General features: G+C 39.6%; 1 protein-coding gene across 2 annotated transcripts in view; it reads right to left on the bottom strand.

Annotated features, from left to right (window-relative positions):
* The window catches only part of IQGAP2 (IQ motif containing GTPase activating protein 2), a 310,751-nt gene that overhangs the window by 125,331 nt on the left and 160,887 nt on the right, over window positions 1–24,533 (bottom strand). For both annotated transcript variants that reach the window (XM_025387819.1, XM_025387820.1), the window contains 3 exons: window positions 23,388–23,544; window positions 15,303–15,380; window positions 10,414–10,490 (listed from right to left, as the gene is read on the bottom strand). In XM_025387819.1, the coding sequence (XP_025243604.1) occupies window positions 10,414–10,490; window positions 15,303–15,380; window positions 23,388–23,544 (312 nt within the window). The remainder of the gene's footprint in view (window positions 1–10,413; window positions 10,491–15,302; window positions 15,381–23,387; window positions 23,545–24,533) is intronic.

The raw sequence follows: 24,533 nt of genomic DNA, 5'->3' as shown, positions 1-24,533 counted from the left end.
CCATCAAAGCCTAAGCTAATTGGTATCTATTATCCTTTATATGCTTCCACCTCTAACTTTCCCACCTATGGAATGTTGAGATAATTTAGAATTTTAGATTCATGCTTTCATTTTTTTATTATATCCACCAATAATTTAGTTATCTGTAAATTTTATTAATTGTTTTTCTGATTTTATCTATACCAAATTTTCCTTCTTAGAGTTTTATCTTTGGTTCTTCCGTGTATAAATGTAAGTGCTCAATAAATATTTGTTGAACATAAATTGAATGAATCATCAATTGCACATATTTTAATATTTTCATTTGTTCCTCGAGTCTTGGTTCTGTTTGGTGAATCCAATGCTTCCTTCAGTGTCAGTTCCCTTCAAATGTCTGGCATCTTCTGATCTGGGGCTCATCTTGGTGTTTGAGACTTGCTTTTTGTTGGTCATTCACTGCAGATCCCCATGTCAGAAGCCAGCATTAAGAAACTGTAGAGAGCAATGGAAATGATGCCACGAGGGAACCAGAGTCTTTCCTTCTCAGGCTGGGGACTCTCTACCCCTTCTTGAGGTCATTAGCTGTCTTGGGTACCGGCATGCTCTCCTGCTATCAGCATCTACACTTGCTGCTTTAGGGAAGGGCCATACAGTTCTGCTGGTCCCAGCCTGACGATTGTTCACTTTGAAGTTCTTCTTTTCCTTGCTGTCCCCTTTGCATGGAGCAAACCTCACGACAGCTCCTACCTCTGCTGCATCCCCCAGCGTTTTCTGGGCTGTGATCTTCTCCCAATTTGTTTCTCAGTCAATCAAATTCTGTCTGTTTACTTCATGTTAGGAGTTGTTCAAATTTCTGGTTAGTAGATGGCATTTTTATTGCAAATGTATTTTTTAAAAGTTATTACTGCAGTTAATTTCATGTCAGTTTTGGAAAGGGGATAAGACAGCTGTGCTCGATGATCTTGATGCAACTGCTTTCACATTATGCTCTGTTCATCCATTCATTCATTTAATTACTATTTTCAGAACATCTTCTATATAAAAATATTTTTCTCGGCTGTGCCCGGTGGCTCATGCCTGTAATCCCAGCACTTTGGGAGGCCAAGGCAGGCTGATCATTTGAGGTCAGGAGTTCGAGACCGGCCTGGTCGACATGGTGAAACGCCTTCTCTACTAAAAATACAAAAATTATCTGGGCATGGTGGCACACGCCTGTAATCCCAGCTACTAAGGAGGCTGAGGCAGGAGAATTGCCTGAACCAGGGAGACAGAGGTTGCAGTGAGCCAAGATTGTGCCACTGCATTCCAGCCTGGATGACAGAGTGAGACCCCATCTCAAAAAACACAACAAGGCTGGGCGCGGTGGCTCATGTCTGTAATCCCAGCATTTTGGGAGGCTGAGGCAGGTGGATCATGAGGTCAGGAGATTGAGACCATCCTGGCTAACCTGGTGAAACCCCGACTCTACTAAAAATACAAAAAATTAGCTGGGTGTGATGTAGTCCCAGCTACTCCAGAGGCTGAGGCAGGACAATGGCATGAACCCAGGAGGCGGAGCTTGCAGTGAGCCAAGATGGTGCCACTGCACCTCCAGCCTGGGCAACAGAGTGAGACTCCGTCTCAAAAAAAAAAAACACACACACACACACAACAAAAAATTTTTCTCTACCATGCTATCCCTAAATTAAGGTACTTAGGCTACCACAAAATATAGGTTTGATGGTAACATGAATTAAAATGTTTATACCAAAGTGTTAATTTTTCCCCTTTGATGATAAAGAAGTTAGACAGCTATTTCCAATTTCACTTTTTATTTCTCCATTGTACAATGTAATATTAATATAAATCTTACAATAAACAAACATCCTGGCTTAAGTAAAAGTTACCACAAGGTGGTGCTGAGAAGTTAGCTTTCTGAAGATGGAAGAATCTTTGCTTTTAAATTTAAGTCTGATATTTTCTTAAGCTAATATTGGTCAGGTAAAGATCTCATTTGTATACATCAAAAAATCTCATTTACTAAAAACTTAAAATATATATTGTATAGTTTCTGTTTGGCCTCAATTTTCAACCTTTTTTTTTTTTTTTTTTTTTAAATCACTGATGTTGAGGTTTAAACTGTTAGCTTTGGAAAGATCACTTTTCATGGTGTGGGCGTTTTATACCTAATCTCTGTGTGGGAGGTGCTTCCCAGCCGATTACTCAAACGGGCAAAAGTTTATCAGGAAACTGTGTTTACCCAGTTTTCCCATGCTGAAAAAAAAACAGCAATAGCAAACTACTCTTTCCCAAGCATTTAAATTAAAATGAGGTTGCTCATTACCTGAAGTATATAGGAAATCAGGCCTTAATCTTAAAAAAAAAAAAAAAAAAAAGCCCATTGAACAGAAAAAATACCAAACTCATGTAGCTCTTCAACAGTTACTTTATTAAGCACCGTTTGGTACCTAACAGCCAAGTCAAAGGGCTGAGAACATTCCAAAGGCAGTCGTGGAATTAATGTCACCTTCGCTTCTTATGTCTAAGGGAGCACTTTCTGTGAAGTAGCAAGCCTCTTACCACACCAAAAGCTACAGCACACCTGTGCAGCTGAGTGAGGCCAGCAACGGAGGGGTTGCTCAGAGGCAGCTACCGTCTCATTGACCCATGTGCTCCTACTTGTACAAACAATATCACTTAAAGTCCAGGAAGCAATAAAGAAAGTTTTAAAAAATACCATGTAGTGTATATCATGAAAGTAGTGGATAGTAGTAGTTGTTGTTGTTGTTTTATCTACTGAACCAAATTTTTCCATCTTAGTCACATACCTCACTGCCAAAATCACATGGCATTAGTTTTTTCTACCACTTTCTAGATAAAACTAGTGGTATTAGTTTTTTCTACTACTTTCAAGATATACACTAAAAGGTACTATAGTAATGAAATGCAAACTTAAAAGGCAGCAGCTAAATTTATTTATTTATTTATTTATTTATTTATTTTTGAGATGGAGTCTCGCTGTGTCGCCCAGGCTAGAGTGCAGTGACCGGATCTCAGCTCACTGCAAGCTCCGCCTCCCTGGTTCACACCATTCTCCTGCCTCAGCCTCCCGAGTAGCTGGGACTACAGGCGCCCGCCACCTCGCCTGGCTCATTTTTTGTATTTTTAGTAGAGACCGGGTTTCACTGTGTTAGTCAGGATGGTCTCGATCTCCTGACCTCGTGATCCGCCCGTCTCGGCCTCCCAAAGTGCTGGGATTATAGGCTTGAGCCACCGCGCCCGGCCCGCAGCTAAATTTATTTCAGCTTTCTTGGATCACATTATGTGCAGCTCATTTTGTACCATAACATGTGGGATGAATGTTTGTATATCAAAGCCTCATGGTAGAGCGGAAAGACCATGGGACTAGAATCCAGAAGCCCTGAATCCTGGCCCCCAAACTGGTAAAACCTCAATGTGTGACTAAGAGCAAGTCACATAACCCAAGCTTTCATTTCCCTTATCTGTGAAATGAATGACTTAGACTACAATAACTTCCCAAGGCCCTTCCCGTTCTCAAGTTCCATGATTCTTCATTTAAAACATGTTAAATATAAGAGCTGAGAGGCCTGTGCTGAAGTTCAAGTCTGATACCGGTGTTCTTTTAACTTTCTTAGAAGTAGGGAAATAATTGACTTCTTTTGAAGCCATTGGCTGGCTGAATTCATAGTAGCACAGGTTCATTTCTCACACCTCCTGGTTTTTACTAACTGTGTGACCTTCGGCAGCCTCTCTATTCCTCAACTGCCTTGGTAATAAAATGGGACTAATAATAGTGACCACTGCACAGATATATTATGAAGATAAAATGAGATTATACCAGCACAGTATTTTGTGCAGTACCAGGCACATAGTTAAAAGCTCCATTTGTGTTAGCCTTTGTTCTTACTATTCTTTGTTATAAAAATGTGTCCTTTGTATACAAACGCTTAATGATAACCTATGAAAGTGGTTTTCTTACTTTTTCCAATGCCAAGAATCTCCCCACACAGAATTTCCCCACACAGACTCCATGTTTGAAATAGTTTTATTTACTGAGCCAAAATTTTCCATCTTAGTCACATATATCACTGCCAATATCATATCAAAATCCAGGGTTCTATACCTAATTTTCAGCCCCAAAGCAAAGGAATCCTGAGGCAGCCTTATCATAGGGAAATTAGTTTAGTTAAACCTCCTGAAGAGTTAAATATGCAAACTCCAGAGACTTTAACTTGGAATCAATGGCACATAAGCTGTATGAGGTAACAAGATGTGGTTCACAGACTCTTAAGAGCTCAGAATTTAGGAAGATAGGCACAACAGCTATACTAATTTAGGACAGAAAGAGGAGGAAAGGGAAGGGAATGGTTCAGAGCACAGAGAGAATTCTGAACAAGGAAGGACTTGAAAGAAATAAGCAGGTGCAACTGCCTCCCTCACCTTACTCCCAAATACTGCCATCTCCAGATATCCCTTCTGAGAACCTAGGAATAGAGCCTGTCCTTTGGGCTAAGAAACTGTCTTTAGAAATCTTATTTATAAATGCAAATATGTTCACTGTTAGAGATATAATCAATCTGATATAAGGGTTCAATCAGTTTCTTAGGGAAGGAAAGGGTTCTAAGGGAACAGAGTGTGAAGACAAGGAAAGTTACGCATTAATGCCTGAGGAGCAGGTTCAAAGGCCACCTGGGAAGCAAGACAGCCACCTGGCTGTGTGGTAGCTGGCTAGACGAACTCTCCTCCACAAAACTGCCAGGGTACTCTGACGGCTGGTGAAGCAGAAGTGGGTCTGCCAGAGCCATGGCATCACCATTGCACCTGAAAACATGGCGGCTGTGACATAGCTACAGTATCAGCAGCAGGAAGAGTAATCCTATCACAGAGGAGAGGCAGACACGGCTTCAGTTTGTGGCTGCCCATATAGAAGAATCTCAATGGTCAAATAAACCAGACAGCAAGAAAAGCAGAATCCAGTAAGCTAATAAGGTTAAATTTGAAAAACCAATATAAACACCCGACTTTTAAGAGGATTCCCTAGAGAGTGGTTGGTTCCACATCTTGAAGCAGAAATAATCAGGATAGGACCGGAACATCCCGTTGTGACCACGAACAAGGATATTTCAAAGAATGTCAGTTTCAAAGAATGTCAGGGACAAGGAAGTGGGCCAGAAAGAGCTCAGATTGACCAAGCTGAAACAATCTGGTTCATCAAAAAGAAAGAGATATTAATCTTGGTTAAGTCTGAGAAAGGCCACAGGTTCAAAACAATAATCAAGAGAATAATATACAATGTCCAAAAAGGAAGTTGTAATAAAAAAAGAGATAAATAGCGAAAGTGTATTTCTATTGACTTTAACAAGTTGGGGAGCATTATTAAAACACAAGTACTTTGTTCCTTCTATATCTGTTTTTTTTGTTGTTGTTGTTATTCTTTGAGATGGAGTCTCAATCTGTTGCCCAGGCTGGAGTGCAGTGGCGCGATCTTGGCTCATCACAACCTCTGCCTCCCAGTTCCATTCTCCTGCCTCAGCCTCCTGAGTAGCTAGGACTACAGGTGTGTGCCACCGTGCTTTTTTTTTTTTTTAAATTGAGATGGAGTCTTGCTCTGTTGCCCAGGCTAGAGTGCAATGGCACAATCTCGGCTCACTGCAACCTCTGCCTCCCAGGTTCAAGCAATTCTCCTGCCTCAGCCTCCCGAGTAGTTGTGATTACTGCACCTGCCACCACACTTGGCTAATTTTTGTATTTTTGGTAGAGACGAGGTTTCACCATCATGGCCAGGCTGATTTTAAACTCCCGACCTTGGCCAGGCGCAGTGGCTCACGCCTGTAATCCCAGCACTTTGGGAGGCCGAGGCAGGTGGATCATGAGGTCAGGAGATCAAGACCATCCTGGCTAACACGGTGAAACCCCATCTCTACTAAAAATACAAAAAAAAAAAAAAAAAAAAAAAATTAGCCGGTCATGGTGGCGGGCGCCTGTAGTCTCAGCTACTCGGGAGGCTGAGGCAGGAGAATGGCATGAACCCAAAGGCGGAGCTTGCAGTGAGCCGAGATCACGCCACTGCACTCCAGCCCGGGCGACAGAGCGAGACTCCGTCTCAAAAAAAAACCTCCCAACCTCACGTGATCTGTCTGCCTCAGCCTCCCAAAGTGCTGGGATTACAGGCATGAGCCACAACGCCTGGCCTATATTTGTTTATATATAGATATTTTTATACTATTTATACTACATGAAAGAATAAAGACCAGGAACTTTGAGTAAACTAAATAGTCCCAGAAAACAAAGGAAGTGCCCCAAGATAAGGAAGAACCAAGAAGCATAGGTGGTGACAGAAACACCGGGTAGAAAGAGGGTCTAGCACTGGTGGTCACATCCACTAACTAAGAGAAGGCAGGACTAGAAACATGATCTGAGACGATAAATCAGCCCCAAAGCCTAAGGATCACTGGATACAGTCAATCCCTTATCTCCCAGGGGATGAAAAACTCTAGAAAGCACAACTAATTAAAAAAAAAATATTTAAAAGGCATACATAAGCTTTTAATAATGTTAATGGATCAGGTCAATACATCATTATGACAGGACAATGGATTATACAATGCTGGTCAAGTGAGACTTAAGAAAGAAAATTATTTCAGGGTGATGGGGAAGTGGGGCAGGGGCAGGGACCAGACTGTAAATAAAAACCTACCTGAAAGCCAGGTACTTAAATGCGGTCTGATTGAAAAAAAACAAAAAACACAAGGAAAGTTTAGCCTAATGCCTGTGGCCAGGGTCTGACTCACCATAGGAGAAGAACCCAAAGTTGCACCATGTTCTGACCCACAGGTGATCCATCTGAAACCCAGATCTGTAATCATGGCAGGTCTGAAGGGGTATTCTTTTGTTTCTGGTGCCATGAAGAGTATGTCAATTCTGGGTAGGTATCAAAATAACATAATAGCCTAGGACAAAACTAGTTATAAATAATAAACAAAATGAGTGAAACTTGCAGTATGGGCCTTACAGAATAGCTTCCACTGTCGTAAGTTTGTAATAACGTACCTGGGCATTTCACCTGCTCTTTAAGGTATCTGAAGAACTCAAAACGTTAGTTCTACTAAATTATTTCAATTCTTTCAAGGAATTCACTTGCATGACTGTTTAAACAAATAACAGTTGTTTAATATCATTTATTATAAATCTTTAATAAAGTGGGCACTAAACCACATGTCAAAAAAGTTTCTTATCCTTGCATAAAAGGCCTCCAGATATTTTAAAAAAATTAGTATAGTAACTAGTTAGCAAGGCTCTCACTCTCGAACTGGTTCCTTTTCAAGGCAGAGGCTTTATAACATTCCAAAAGAAGCCACAAAAATAAAACATGCCATAGGCAGTATGCACTTTAAGTTCAAAGATATCAAAATAGTAACAGTGGTTTTTGACTTGGTGTTGAGATAGTGGGTATTTTAGCTTTTTCTTTAACATTCTTCCAGAATTTTCCATTTTTTTCCACAATGAGCATACATTACTTTTGAAAAAAATGAGAAAAAGACAAACATTTCTTTAGAAGAAGAATGATGTGGCTGGGCGTGGTGGCTGATGCCTGTAATCCTAGCACGCTGGGAGGCTGAGGCAGGCAGATCACGAGCTCAAGAGATCGAGACCATCCTGACCAACATGGTGAAACCCCATCTCTACTAAAAATACAAAAATTAGCTGGGCATGGTAGTGCATGCCTGTAGTCCCAGCTACTCAGGAGGCTGAGGCAGGAGAATCGCTTGAACCTGGGAGGTGGAGGTTGCAGCAAGCTGAGATGGCACCACTGCACTCCAGCCTGGTGACAGAGTGAGACTCCCTCTCAAAAAAAAAAAAAAAAAAAAAAAAAAAAGATGCCATCTACCACTAACATGAGTCTGTCCACATTAGGTGAAGCTTGAGAATTTCCCCCCTTTGCTGCTGTGGTAATGTTCATGGAGTCTGGCTTGAGAACACCAAGCTAAACTGACACAGCGATTGGTGAGTGGTAGGACACGAGACTGGGATCAGAAATAAAACGAAAAGGTGAGGGGCAGGCAGGAAAAGGGAAACACAGATACAAACAGGAAGCAAGGGTAAGCACCCAGGAGAAGTTAGATTGTTAAGCCCAAATCATGATGACAGGGAATAGGAGACAAGTTTGGTCAGGGCTAAGAGCTAACTTTTAGATCAAGTCAGGTCCACAGGCTGGGGCAGGAAGAAGGGAGCGCCTGGCAAGCTTAACTTCCTAGAGGAAATTTCCTTGCTGGCTTCTCAGCTATAATCAGAATCTCTGACCTGCCTAATTACTCTACCAGGTAATAACAACTCTCAAATACAGTAGCAGTGCTGTATTTGCAACCAGGATATAAAAACTGAAGACATGTTAGTTCATTTCCATCATCACTTCTAACTATGCAGCAAGAGTATTTATTAAACCCACTGTATTTATTAGAGGATTGCTCCTCAGCTTCCAAATGTGTGTTGCACAACAAAACAGAATATCAGCCTCCTTTTGAGTGACTGACTGCATTTTAAATCACAGCAGGAACAAGTTTTGGTGGAAAAAGCTTCAGATACACTTGGGACTTCTCGGTTCCATAGTGAGAGGCAGCTATACAATAATTTAGAATAAAGAAAAGTGAGGAGAATGCTATTTACTAAATAAATACTGCTTTTGAAGATAAAATATCCTACTTAAGATCAGATCTGGTGAATGACATGCCCCAAGAGGGATCCCCTCCAGGATGAGTAAAAGTAATGCAGATGTCTAGGATGAGTAACTACAAAACACAGTCCTGGAAAATGTCACATCAATATTTGTACACAATTGGCAATAATAAACAAAAAGTTGTTTTTTTCTTTGTTTACCAAGCCATTCAAGCCATTGTTAAAACCATGGCAAACACTCATGTAAGTCTAAGTGTAGCTCTATATAGCTCCTTTAGGAGAACCATGATATCACCAGAAAGGAACTTAGCATACCATTTGTTTATAAGTTCCTTAACATGAATGTCCCAGTTGTCTACTTCAGAAAATCAGTTGAAACTTACACAAGATAGCCCATGAGCATGTGACAGAACTAGAGATTAGCACTATGATGCACACATATAGCAATGGCATTAACTAGTGGTGGCTGGCTTAGCAGGTCACAGACCCAGTACTAACTACAGTGTTAAGTGATCATTCTAAGATCTGAAAAATATTTAATAAAGAATATTGGGCAACAGAGGTTGAAAATATTCCTCAACATAAGCACTTTTGCACAAGCAGCTTCTAGAAAACCTGTGGCACAATGATACTCTAGCCACATCTGAGAAGGCAGCATTGAAGTAGGTTTGTTTTTATCGTTGTTTTCTTTTTTTAACCAGTTGTTCTAAGTTATTAGAATAAAAAAATCCATAGCAAAGTCACCTACACTTGGTCTGTATTTCTAGCAACTGTCATCTTCCAAAGCAATCCCGTAAGTACTGACTAGGAGAAAAAGTCAAATTACATGACATAATCAAATTTCTTCTCTAGAAAGCCAACACCACCATGAATTATTGTAGAAGCATTTTCCTTTGGAGAGGAAAAGAGCCAGGAAGAAGTCAATGTAAACCTCTAGGCAGAGGACTCTGCCAGGAAAATGACTTCTAGTGATAAAAACACAAGGCAGATGTTCTGAAAGCAATTTAAAATGTAATCAGTCATGAAGTCTTCCAAAACCATTACCTGTGTACACTCAAGACAATAGCCACAAACTGGATTTTTAGAATAATCTTTGTTACCATCTAAAAATCAAATTTCTTCCAGGCCAATAAGATAAAATGTAATCTGTGAACTAGCAGAATTTCAGCATTTTCAAAATTCAAGTTATTGAACAACTGCTTTAAAATAATGAATGTGTCTTGATTTGACTAATTTACACCAACTACTATGTTTCTTCTTTATCCTTAGGGTACAAATTCTATTGAACAAAAGATCAAAAGAAAGTATTCTTACCATTATATTTTCTTAATCTATAAGAATTGAACTAAATTATAATTTTAACTCATTAAACCAAAATTATAATGACTATTAAAGCTGCTGATTTGATATATCCGCATTATATTTGTAAACTAGGTCATAACTCAAGAATATAGTAGTACATTACAGTTGGATTTCTAGACGTTTCAACCTAAATTCTCTCTTTATTATATTTAATAGGTTTCATTCATTTTCTGGTTTCCTAATTTGAGTTAGATTTAAAAATCAGAAAAACATTTTTCAAGTTCAAAGACTACTTATATGTGACCATTATTTTAATTTTGTTAGCAAATCCAAAACAATGGAATCTAATAAAAAGTTCTTCAAACTATTAAAGTAACTTAAAACCTCTTTTAAAATGGAAATTTTAGTTTTATTTAAATCTACTTTTTCGAGCTCCTTTTAGCTGCATTTTCCCCCTACCTCAGTGCGTGAATGCAATATATCATTCTTGGTATGTTTTTCCGATCATAGACATCTGTTGTTTCTGGATAAAATATCTGGAAAACAAAAGAAACAATGTTTATTATATGTTTTGCTTCTCACAAGTATTTTAACTTCCCAAAATGATCCTATTTTGATTGTCCTTGCTATCCTATAATTATTTAAATATAGAGGAACCTCTCCGCCATTGCTTCATCTTGCTGTAGATAGACCAATCACCCTATCTGGACCCCTGCCTGACAGCACGCCTAAGAGTGGTCCACAGGAGGATAGTGGGGTCCCCAGCCAGCTACTCCAAGAAGGCTGTGTCCTCAGTGTTAGTGGCAGTGTTTCATTTCACAGGCATGTGAGCACATGTGGGCTCTGCCTCCTATAGCCTTCACACTCCTGACTTCCCAGAGGTCCCATGGGCCTGAGAAGGGTGTCCTTTTTATTATCCACTTTATTGCATTGTTAAAATCTTGTCATATGTGCTCTGTACACATGTATACAGGCATATACAACACATACACATTTAAAAAAATCTGTTTAAAGTAATACATTTTCACCAAATAAAATCTGGAAAGTATATAAGGTGTGAAGGAAAAACACCTATGACCACACCTCCCAGATTGTCACTATTAGCAATTTTGTCCCTATTTTTCTTCTGGTCTTTTTTTCTGTATGTCTCTGATTTTTTTAGGTTTATATATATGTGTGCATGTGAAAACAAAATTGTACTTAGTGTAAACCTGTTTAAAACACTTAACAGAACACAACTATTTCCCATCCCCTTCATTATTCTATAAGATTATTTTTAATAGATGTATATGATTCTTTTATATTTTTGAACCATAGCTTAGACAGTTATCCATGGTTGAACATTTGTTTTGCTTCTAATTTTTCCCTATTATAAGCCACCATGATGAATATTTCTGTATTTTCTGAGCATCTGATTATTTTGGATAATCATCTAAATATGAAATCACTAGACTGAAAGGTCTGAACATCAAAGTTTTGAATATACCTTCACACTCTTTTTCTTCTAAAATGTTCTATTTTAGGTTTGGGGTACATGTGGAGGTTTGTTACATAGGTAAATGTGTGTCACGGGGGTTTATCATACATACTATTTCATACTCTTTTTCTTAAACTTGAAACTAACAGCCTGATAAGAAACAGATTTCAGGTCAGGTCCAGTGGCTCATGCCTGTAATCCCAGCACTTTGGGAGGCTGACGTGGGCGGATCACCTGAGGTCAGGAGTTCAAAACCAGCCTAGCCAACATTAGCCAGGCATGGTGGTGCATGACTGTAATCCCAGCTTCTTGGGAGGCTGAGGCAGGAGAATTGCTTGAACCCAGCAGGTGGAGGTTGCAGTGAGCCAAGCACGTGCCACTGCACTCCAGCCTGGGCGACAAGAATAAAACTCCGTCTCAAAACAAAACAATGAACAAACAAATCAACAAAAGAAACAGATTTCAGAGTGAGGCACCAAATTTCTCTGTTCCTAAGAACACACAAAAAATAATTAAGCTTGAGGCTTTTAAAATTAAGATAATCATTTAGATATTATTTACTTTAAGTAAATATTTTATAAAAACTGACATCAAAAACTAAAATCATGTATCATATGGTAGCACTTGATACTCAAGTGCGATTTCCTGTTGGTCATTGAGAAAAGCTGAGAAAAGAAAGCAGCAAAGTTACTTGAGCTACAAAATGTATAATTACTAAGTACTTAAAGAAATGGCAGTAGCCTAAGAAATTTAAAAAGCTTTTCCACTTTTCCTTTAACACATTTGCTACTAAAGTGTCAATGAGAAGAGGATCCCTAAATTCAGAAGAATATTAGCTGGGCATGGTGGTGCTTTGGGAGGCAGAGGCAGGTAGATCACCTAAGGTCAGGAGTTCAAGACCAGCCTGACCAACATGGTGAAACTCCCGTCTCTACTAAAAATTAAAAAAAAAAAAAAAAAAAGCTGGGCATGGTGGAGCACACCTATAGTCCCAGCTACTTGGGTGGCCGAGGCAGGAGAATCACTTGAACCCAGGAGGCGAAGCTTGCAGTGAGCCGAAATGGCACCACTGCAGTACAGCCTGGGCGACAGAGCAAGACTCTGTCTCAAAAAACAACAAGAAAGAGTATTACCGGTTTAAAGTTCTCTATGTAAGCAGAGAACAACTACAATTGCCTCTTCCCTTTTCTTTAAACAAGAACCTTTTATATTTATATTTCTCCTGGAAAGCCATTATAAATATCTTCCTTCAGCAAGGAGATGAGATCAATTTATCGTTCACCAGAATGTTTTATGCAGCATTGTATTTCCGGCATCTAGCATGATACTGAGCACAGAGTAAGCACTTACTATTGATAAATGAAAGGATACTAGTTAAATATGATACATCAAAGTCAACTTAGTATACAGTCTCTTGCCCCTGCAATGCAATATATCAATGACTTCATAATAAAAACCAACGTTAAAATAAAACCTGCTACATAACACCATTTGTTTAGCCCTAAATACACACAATTTGAAAAGGTTTACATCAGATCTATCAAATCTAATGAAATGATCTGAATTTGATGTTGCCTTATACAAAACAATTCTGTTTAAATTCCTTTTTTATTAATCTGTTTATCACCCAGTCTCTAGTTAGTAGTTGCTAAATCACAATCCAGAAACATGAATTATGTATTACAGCCAGTTCCTAGAAGGAAACAGCATTTAACGTTCTGGGCATTTTAGGAGAAGACAAAATAGTTTGATTAAAAATGGCAGAACAAAATTTAAACATTGATCATTTCAAGATAAAATGAGACTGACCTAAAACAGATATGAACATAATTATATTAAAAATAGGCATTAATAAATTACATTTAAGGAATCTTCTGTTTCTGTGGTGGTGGGTGTTTTTCATTGCACACCTGGCACAACAGAGGTCTTCATAAGTCAGTAGCTTATCCTCTTGACCTCCAGCGAGACCACTCCTAAATAATTTAAAAAAAATAGCTGTACAGGCCAGGCATGGTGGCCCATGCCTGTAATCCCAGCACTTTGGGAGGCTGAGGAGGGCAAACCACCTGAAGTCAGGAGTTCGAGACCAGCCTGGCCATCATGCAGAAACCCTGTCTCTACTAAAAATACAAAAAATAGCCAGGTGTGGTGGTGCCCACCTGTAACCCCAGCTACTTGGGAGGCTGAGACAGAAGAATCACTTGAACCTGGGAGGCGGAGGTTGCAGTGAGCCAAGATTGCACCACCGCACCCCAGCTTAGGTGACAGAGTGAGACTGTCTCAAAAAATAAAATAAAATAAAATAAAAATAGCTGCACATACTAAGCAACATATAGGAGCAAACTATTGACCCAGATGGGTCTCAAGAGCCATATACAGAGTGGAACAATGTGATTCAAAGGATACCTGCTATATGATTACACTTATATATTGTGCTCAAAATGCCAAAACTATAGAGACAGAGAACATATTAGTGGTTGCCAGGGAACAGGGCTGGGGGAGGGATGCAATCAGAAGGACCACTCTTCTGTGGGTCTGTGTCTTGATTGTGGTGGTGGTTACACAAATCTATTCATGGGATAAAACTGCACAGAATCACACATACATGCACACACAAGCCCACTCACACAAACAATTGCATGTGAAATGGTGAAAATGGAAGAAGGTCTGTAGTCAAGTTTACATTAATACACCAACGTCAGTTTAACATGTACTGCAGTTAGATGTCGCCAGCAGGGGAAAGCTGAATGAAGGATACACATAAAAGTACTATTTCTACAACTTCCTGTGATTCTATAATTATTTCAAAATAACAAGTTTAAAAAATAGTTCTACAATTTTTATCAAATGTAATTATTTCCTCATTTCCTTCCCTTGCCTAATTCTCTCACAGACTTTAGGATGCCTGCTCTTCGAATTTAACAAGCACTGACTGTTTGCTGAGTAAATTATATTTAGGAGATCTATTTTAGGAGTAAGAGCTATAACCCCCTAGCCTTTACAAGTGATATAATGATTTATAATAATAATTTATAGGCCAGGCATGGTAGCTCATCCCTGTAATCCCAGCACTTTTGGGATGCCATGGCGGACAGATCGCTTGAGCTCAGGAATCTGAGACCAGCCTGACCGACATGGCAAAACCTTGTCTCTACAGAAACAAAAACAAAAACAAAAACAAAAATTAGCTGGGCGTGGAGCAGCTACTTGCCCGTGGTCCCAGCTACTCAGGAGGCTGAGGTAGGAGAATCACTTGAACGTGAGAGGTGGAGGTGGTAGTGAGCCGAGATTAAGTCACTGCAATCCAGACTGGGCGACAGAGCCAGACTCTGTCTCGAAATAATAATAACAATAATTTACAAAAAAAAATTTATAATAATTACAGTAATAAAATATATACTAATACAACGAGATTTCTTTCTTTTTTTTAAATAGAGACAGGGTTTTGCCATGTTGCCCAGGCTGGTTTCAAACTCCTGGCCTCAAGTGATTCTCTCACCTTAGCCTCCCAAAGTGCTGGGATTACAGGTATGAGCCACCACAACTGGCTGAGACTCAGAATCTTTATGTATAAATAGCAATACAAGAAAGGGAGTTGGCTATTTTAGATAGCTCAACTATCTACCAGCTATAGCTTACTCTGCCTTTATTTTGTACACACTTTTACCTGGCTACTCTCAAACTGTGCACATCCCTCATTCTGAGTTCTTGCCATATGTTACTTTGGATAGGTCTTTCCATATTTTTTAGTTCTCACATTTCTCATTTCTACATTAACATAACCCAGTCTCCAAAGTCACTGCTCATAAAGAGGTGTTTGCGTACTACCTCTTTGCCTTTCCAGTTCAGGTTCCAGTGTGTGAAGGCTTACCTTGGGTAGACCAATAGACTCCATCGCTCTTAACCACTGGACAGTATTATCTGTGTGTCGAAAATGAAGGCCGGACTTCTAACATGAGGATACGAGGGAAAAAAGGAGAGAAGGAACCACACAAAAAGTGAGTCATTTGTAATAACTTTTTCCATGTACAGGATGCTTTTTAATTGTATTTCTCCTGGAACAGAGTTATTAATGTTCACATAAAACAGAGACACACGAAAGGAGGCTAGACTGTATCTTGGCAACATCCCAACCATCTGTGATGAACCATGAATTTCCATAATTCACACAATTGAGGTAAATTCTGAACTAGAATCTCCAAGACTGTTTAATGTCTAGCACATGCTTAAGGATGTTTGATGAGACACATGTACACAGGCGTGGGTGTGTACACACATACACACACGTATGGTGTCCAGATTTTGACAACCATGGCTGAGAGACCTAGCCACTTCAGAAAAAGACAGGATTTTTAGAAGACTACATTTTTAAATTCTAATCATGAATATAATATTTCTGCAGAAAACCTGGAAAATGTAGCAAAATACAAAGAGAAAAACAAAACATAAACCATCCTACAATTCAGAACTAATTTTAGTATTGATTCTTCTGATTTAACCCTGATCTTGGCCTTGTATATAAGAAGCAAATCTTTAGCAGAAATATTTAACAAGATCTTTTCCTACCCCTACAATAAAAATAGTTTTTGCATATCTTCCATTTCTTCTTTATAGCCCTCATCAGATAGTCATTCCTTCTGCACAGTCTATAAGTATAGCATTCTTGCCTGTAGCTCATAAAAGTTTATCAGGAATGAACCATTAAGAACTTTAAAATGATCTTGTGTTTTTCACTAGTTAAATGCATAGCACAATGTCATCTATTTATTATACTTTTTAATAAATATATAAAACAATAACTATAGCAAGTTTTACCATATAACTAACATTCAGTAGTAGATAATCACACTCAGAAAGTTTGGCTCTTCCCACCTTCTGTTACTTTCCACAATCTAATAGTGTGTTATATAAAAAGTATTTTCATTGCTGTTAGAAATTATAGAGTATAAACAAATTAACATTTGACAAATGTTTATGCCTTTTTAACGGTGGCCACTATTTGTGATTGAACCATGTGTTCCAATCACTTTATGTAAATTATCCCTAATTTTCAAAACACCCTGAAAGGTAATTATCATTCCTACTTTTTTTCCAGTGTTCATAACAGCTTTATTTTAACAGACTCAGACTGGGAATAATGGAAATGTCCTTTAGTGGGTGAATAAGATTAAATAAACTCTGGTGCATTCACACAATGGAATAAATTCCTATTTTTTAAAGATGTGGAAAGATAGGCCAAAAAGATGATGTGATTTGCCTAAAGTCAAGTAGTTGTCAAGTGGCTGACATGGGATTCAAGACTACATCCCTCCGGATCTGAAAACTTCCCTATGCTAACACTCTACCAGAGAAGAATGCAGGACCTAGATTGTTTGATTATTCTTCGGAAGGCAAAAATTAGCTACTAATGAAGTGGGTAGAGGAAGGGAGAGTTGAAGGAAGGGAAGAAGGAAAAGGAATAAACAAAGTCCAGAGATTTGACAGGTCAGGCCATACTGTTTGAGTGTTGATAACTCAGCAAAAATTTGTTTATGCAAATAATTTTCAGACGAGGTCAATCTGTGACCATGGAAGAACAAGATAGAAACAATCCACAATGGAGTCTGAACCAAGACAGGTATGAGAACCCTCTGTGCCACAAAATAATGTCCCCCTCTTCCAATTAATATGAGCTACCCTGCTTTCTTTACTGATGACTAAGTTCCTATTCAATCTTCCCACCTCTTAGATAAAAATTACCAAGACACCAAATTGATCCCACTTCCTGACAACACCCAAAATAAAATGGGCTCTTGCTTCCCTAAATCCCTACTAGAATCATCCAGCACAAGACCAAATCTACTCATTTCTCTTCCCTGTGGCAATATGGGTATGCATTTTTCTTGCCCAACAAGTTAAATAAACCTAATCTTGTTTGACCACAGAGGGTTTCTGGTTTCCAAAACTGGTGGGCTCCAACAATCCCAAATCATATAACAAAGACACCCATGTATTTAGTGGTCTTGTTAGCAAAGTATCTCAGGAAAGATACAAATCTTTCTGAACCTTGGTTCCTGAGCCACAAAATGCTTCTTTGAGTTGCAGAGATTAAACTGAGAATATATGGAAGGTATTTAGTTGCAAAGTGCACCTAAGAATGCAGTAAATATTAGTTATTATAATTATTACACTACAAGATTAGGCTTGGAACTTTCATTTACATTTAAGGTCAGAAAAATGTTCAGTGCTTCATGTTAAGAGGCACTGAAGAAAAGGGTGGTTATCTTGGTCATATTTCTGCAACAAATGAAATGACAGATTTCAAATCTTTCATCCTTTTAAACTACCTGAGAATGCTGACTTCAGAACCCTATGATTCATGTTGGCATACTTAAGAAACACACTTTGGTTAGCGAATTGCAGCAATAACGTTGTCAGTCTACTGAGTTTGCTTCACTTAGAATGAAAATGGTCTTCTAAATAGGCTTGAAATAACCTCAGTCCACGATAATCATCTTTAACAAGTCTTTTCTTCCCACTCCAGTCCTGTATATTACTATTAGATGAGGTGACATGTCTACAGTCAGATTTAGCCAAGGGTTGCTGTTATCCACACACCTGATTTCTTTCAGGTATTGGACCAGGAAGTATATGTTGTTTTTCCACTGCTGAGCTATTACACCAGCAAACATGGTTCATCTAGTTTAAACTGCATAGATGAGGAACTACGTTGTCATCATTGGATGCTAACATCCTATGCACTGGAATCAAAACATTTTAAAACCAGGAGGTACTTTAGAAACCAATAACATTATCCAAATTTGCTTATTTTACAGATGAGGAAACTGAGGGCACAAGTCAGTAAGATGCTTGAGTTGACCTAACTAGTCAGGCTCAAGGTTAAGACTCCCTTGCAGAACCACATAATATTTGTACTTCAAGTCCAAATATTATGTTTATTTTACTGCTCAAGTACTTTAGAACAAACACTGCCTCCAATATTCATTAGATGCTCATGTCTGTCAGGCACCATGCCAAGTGCCCTGCATGGATCATTTTGTTCCTCACAATATCTCTACAAAGGCAGATACCGTTGCTATTACGTTGAGGATCCCTTATCTGAAATGTTTGGCATTAGAAGTGTTTCAAGTTTCTGATTTTTACAAATTCTGGAATATTTGCATTAGACATACTGACTGAGCACCCCCAATCCCAAAATCCAAAATCCAAAATGCTCCAAGGAGCATTTCCTTTGAGTGTCACGTCAATTGGAGCACCTTGGATTTTTGGATTAGGGATACTCAATCTGTATTCCCACTTCACAGGTGAGGAAACCGCGGCTCAGAGAGCCAAAGTTAATGGCGAAGCTACACTCTGAAGTATTTTGATTCTACAGTTCACACTGCTAGCCACTGTGTGCATGCCTTCCCTATCTAAGGCACACCTACATATTTGACAAGAATTTATTATAAACCTGCAATTATCAAGGTGCTGTTCAGAGTACTATCTTTGAACCTTGTCAGACTGAAACCTCCCCAAGGAAGGCCCTTCCGTCCACTCCTCTTTCTCTTGCCTGCCCCAGTCTGCCTGGGACCACTTTCTAACCTCTCAAGCCCCCACCATGGAAACCTTCCTGGCCTTTCACCACCCAACAACCCACTTAGAATGGACAAGACTGCTCCCTCCTCCTTGGTCATCTCCCACTGTCCACCCAGTTGTCTTCTCCTCATGACCCTCCACCCATTTCTATTTCCTTTTCAGGATCCACCCTTGGTTTTCCCTGTTGAAGTAGTTCACTTCTTGTCTGTGCAGGCCACTGCCACCTGGACTGAATTATCCCCTCCCTGGACTCTGTCCCCCTCATCCTCTTTCTGGTTTGTTCTCTGTATAGCAGCAACTGATCTTTCTGAAGCAGAAACTGCACCATATGGCATCACAAGGCTTCTGATTGCTGTCCCCTCAACGTAGCATGAAATCTCAGGTGCTCCATGGGGACTGCATGGCTGTGCAATCTCATCTCTGCTCTTCCTGGCGTCATCTTCCACCACCGTCCCTTTCAACCACTCCACTATGGCCAAGCTCTTTCCCTCCTTGTGGCAAGTCTCTCACAAATGAGCTCCCTCTCTTTGTACAGTTCTTCCTGATGCCCACCGCTGAGTGCACACAGATGACTTTCTTCTCACTCTTCCATCCTCAGAGTAAACTCCCCCTCAGAGAAGCCCATCTGCTGGCCGTTGCTATCTACCCATAACATTAGCTTTCGTGTCTTCCTTCAGACGCTTATCACAATTCACAGCTATAAATTCACTTAGTCCGCCTCCCCACCACCACGAAACCAAGCCCTTGCCTGCTTGGCTCACTATTCTGCCGCTAGTGCCTAGAATAGTGCCTGACATGCGATGGGTCTTGACAAGTGTTGTATGGATGAATGAATTCTACCCTATATGTATTTCTATTGTGGTACACCTTTATCTTCCTTCCCTACAATTGTATTGCAATTTGTTATATTAATGTTTATTCATCTATTAGAGCAGTGGTTCTCAACTCAAACCTTAGAAGCACAGAAGAAAAGAATCACCTGCAGGTGAGTTATTAAGAGTACTGCTTCCTGGGTCAAGAGATTCTGCCTGACTCACTAGTCTGGGGTGGGACCCAGGAATCCAGTTTTTACACACACCCATTAGGTGGTTCTGCAGGAGGCTTGAGCACCATTCTTAGAGGAAGAGTGTCACACTCAGCATATTGAGTACGTACCAAATAAAGCACAGAAGGCAAGAAAAGGTATGGAATCCTTTGGCTAATGTGAAACTATTGTCATTCATTCCTTTAACCAACAGCTATTCCCCAAGTACCTACTATGGATCAGACTCTGCACCATTAACTGGGTATGGGGCATAGAGGCCCATATGGTGCCTGCCTGCTTTACAATACACTGTGGCATGTGCAAGACAGACTGTGTCAGGAGCTGCAGCACACATGGCATGGGCATGTAACTCAGACCTGGTGTGGACGGCAGAGGTGGCCATGGAAAAAATACTTATAACTGGAAAGTTGAAATCAAATACTCAGGACATCTTTCCAATCCTAAATTAATGAGGAACTAGGGTTGTACATTAGCTGGCAGACAAAGAGAATGGGGTAGCACAAAAGCTCCTGTCTGCCTAACTGATAGTCATCAAAGCTGCCAGTGCCAAGGCTGACATATTTTATGGCTACAGTCTAGGCAGATCCTGCAGCGAGAGCCTGAGTTTACTGAATTCATGGTTTCCAGATGGCATGAGGGGCTAGGGCTGGGTTATTGAGTGTTCCCTCGTGCTTCAACATCTTTGCCTTAGTCCCATGATTTAGCTCTCCTTGCAAAGGGCTATGTGATATGCTTCAGTCCTGAAGAATACAAGATCAGGAAGTTGAGTTACCTATTTGCTAATATTTATCTCCTTTCATTTTTGTATGAGAAATGAAAAGGCCCTAAAATAAGATTTTATGATTACAAGGCAAATCACTCAACGTTTCCATCAAGAACACTAGGCACTTCCATGGATTTAATAAAGAAAAAAACAAACAAACCTCTTTCTGCAGTCAATCCACAGAGGAGTCCTTTCCATTCATCTTATGTTTTTTTCTCTTAACTGAGCAAGGAGGGGCTCCCACGCCACAGCTGGCCACGGTTCCCTCCTGCCGTGCCTCCCTCCTTCCTGCCCCTCTCCCAGCATCACCTCTGTGCCACCCGGCCTTCCAGGGATCTGATGGGGCAGGGGTGGCCTCCCTCTTGTGATGTTTCACTTGGGCATGTATGTCATCACCTGCCTATGCCCCACAAGTATTTTATTCCATAACCAGAAATTGCAAATATTATTTCTCCTGTCCCCATCCTAAAGAGAAGTTGCTATTTATTTAAATAATAGGATCTCTGATGCCAGGAGGAGAAGGTACCTATGTAAGTTGCCATGAGGCAACTGCCCATGAGGGCCCCAAGCTGGTCTGGAAGGACACTCCTATATTCAAGGTATACAATATTCCAGGAAGAGAAAAGAACTGGCTCACACACTGCTCTGAGGCTCACTTCCATGAAGGGCCTGTCTTCCCAGCTTGATTCTCACAGTCCAAGAAAGCCAAAAGAAAATCTGTAATTCCCGTTCAGTCAAGCTGGAGCCTACCCCAACTACGCTTTAACTCTATCATCAAGTCTACATACGTGTTGGTACTGACAGACCTAGATCTTGATTATAACCAAAATAAAAGCCATGAAAAAAAGACAAGATGTAGTGTAAAATGTGAACCAATATTTATGTTGTGGAGAGAGGATACAGCTGGTCTTTTTCTGGGCTTCTCTGAATTTCTAAAAATATTTCTCAAAAAAATTTTCTAAACTTTAATTTTAGCTGACTAAGTGATTGTTTTATTAAAGTCCTGTGGAAGGTTATAATGAGCTGGAACTCTGGAGTGAAACTTCATGAACACAAATTTACTTTAAAAAATGTAAACGTTTTTATTTATAACATTATTCAAAGCAAAAACTTGTGCTCGGTTACCTTTTTGACTAGACTAGAAAAACAGACTCAAAATAAATTTGACAAGTAATCTTTTCTACTGTTAACCTTAAAGATTATTCAAACATTCTACCTGTATTTAATGTACATATTTAAAGAATATATTTTGCCTCAAGAAGTGAAGGGTACTATGAATTATGCAATAAATGGGAAATAATTCCTTTTCCAACCATACTCAACATATAGCTGTAAGAGAAATAACTGTTCAGAATACTTGAAAATCTGCAGATAAAAAATATTGATATACAGAACTGAATGCATTAAACAAATAAAGATCAAGTTTCAAAGAAGCTTTAGAAACCTTGACCTGCAGCAGACAAGAGGTCACAAATTGCAGAATAGAACACCAGACATTTAAAAATTCTGTTTTGAAGATACATTGCTAATGGAGGAGCCTTCTAGGTTGGCGTTTGCTTTTTCTTTTTCCTTTTCCTTTTGAATATATAAGTTCAAATGTAAAAAAGTAGACAGAATAGTATAATGAACTCCTATGTAACCATCAATCAACTCAACAGTTATGAACTCATGGCCAGCTTTTTATCATCTGTCTACCTTCCCCTCAATTATTTTGAAACAAATCCTAGATGTATCACTTTATCTTTAAATACTTTGATATGTATCTCTAAAAAATCGGGATTTCTATTACTATAAAATTGGTGTTTGATTTTGTTTTCTTCTCCTGCTTCTTCCAAATTTAAATAACAGTGCGGTTTTTATTGTTGAACTTTCTTCTTCTTCTTCTTGCTATTATTATCTTAGAAACAGGGTCTCACTCTCACCTAGGCTGGAGGGCAGTGGTGTGACCATAGCTTACTGCAGCCTTGAACTCCTGGGCTCAAGCAATCCTCCTACCTTGGCCTCCAAAAGTGTTGGGATTATGGGCAAGAGCCACCACACTCAGCTGTTGTGATGTTTCTAAAAGGGCTATGATAGATTTTTATTTTCTGATGCTTCCCTAATTAGTCCTGAAACAATTCTTAAAACTAGTTGTACACAAAATGGTTAGTCATATTTTGTTTTAAGCATTAAATGGAAAAGAATGCTTGGCTGATCATTCGACCTTCCTACTTGTTTTATCACATTGGCCCTAACTCTTTAGGGCCACAAGTTCAAGTGAAAAAAGGAGTGGTAGCATGCCCCCACTTTTACCTTTACTGGCACTAATAAAGTCAAAACTGACTTCCATGAAGGAATAATTGGGGGAGGCACTGGGAGGCCCCATAAGTCAGAAGTCTCTCAGCATCAGACCAGAAATAGAAACAATTTGCTTTTTAAAACTGCTGCTGCCTCAGGAATGCTATTAACAGGCTCCAAAGACATCCCCCAGCCCCCAAAATCCTTACAGAAACACTAAAAGAAGGGAGAGGATATGAAATACCAAACTTTCATTTTTAACTGGAAGCCAAAACCAATTAGATCTTGGTTACCTTATAACGTGTTTGTTCCACATCATAGATCTTTTTCTCTGATACCATTTTCGGGGCAAAGAACTTGGCTAACTTTGCAAGGTAAACTCCATTCCGGAGCCCTTCTTCCAGTTCAGTGGTTGGTGGCAATTCTTCAACTAAGCAAACTTCCATCCACCTAAAAAGATTAAAAAAATATTAAAGTGACTCCAGTTGGGTAACTTTCTGCAAATGAAGGCATTCAGCATTTCGCTGTGTGTGCTGGAGACAAAGGAAGCAGGATCTGAAACATCTTTAGGTGTCACTGGTGGGAAGGGAAGACATTCTGGATGGAATGAGGATTTCGAACATGAGATGAACAGGGGGAATGAAAGCCCAGAAGCGCTGAGCTCACTCCCATGCCAGAGCTCATCAACTTCACCTTTATCTGAGCCTCTGCCAAGTCTCTTTTTGTGCCAAAGAAGGAAAAGGCCAAACCATTTTGTATGGGCGGAATTAGTCCTGCTGACATTAAAGAAAAAATAATTCCAAGTTTATGAGACTTCGGCAGAGGCAATTCTTTTAGGGGCTGTGCCTTGGGGAGTGCACAGTCCAAAGTACTATAAAATCTGCAGTTACCTCAGTCCAGGAATGACTACCAGGAAAGGTAGGAAGGCATGGAAAAGGGGCATCAGAATTAAGTAAGCAGACAAGGCTTCTTTAAATAATACAGACTCCTTTTTCCAATACCAGGAACTTATGACAACACACTTCTCTTTTTTTGGAAGATACCGTACTTAATGGGTTCTGAAAAAAATATTTTAGACAAAGATCAGATTAAACCTTGTTGTGCCAGTATTGTAGAAAAGACACCAAGGTCATTACTGGCTCAAGGACTTACAGTGGAAGAGGAGACAGGCCAGTTCACATGTCACAATGGTGTGCTGAGGATCTGCCAGAGTTATGAGGATATTCCTTTCTCAAGTAATTATTACCTACTGGAAGATTCAAGATGCTGGTGTGCAGTTCCCAGCCTCCCTGTCACCCAGCTATTGATCTACAAACCCAACTATTAGCGTGAGCACCATATCTATAGAGACAGTCTCCTTAGAGGATCACTAACACGATAGCCACTGGTCCTGCCAACACTTGAAACACAGTAGAGCACCGTGCCCCAATATTAACAAC

This window comes from Theropithecus gelada, chromosome 6 (assembly GCF_003255815.1).
Source record: "Theropithecus gelada isolate Dixy chromosome 6, Tgel_1.0, whole genome shotgun sequence".
Classification (NCBI taxonomy): Eukaryota; Metazoa; Chordata; class Mammalia; order Primates; family Cercopithecidae; genus Theropithecus; species Theropithecus gelada.
Note: the sequence above shows the minus strand (reverse complement) of the source record. Positions and strands in the feature narration are given on the sequence as shown.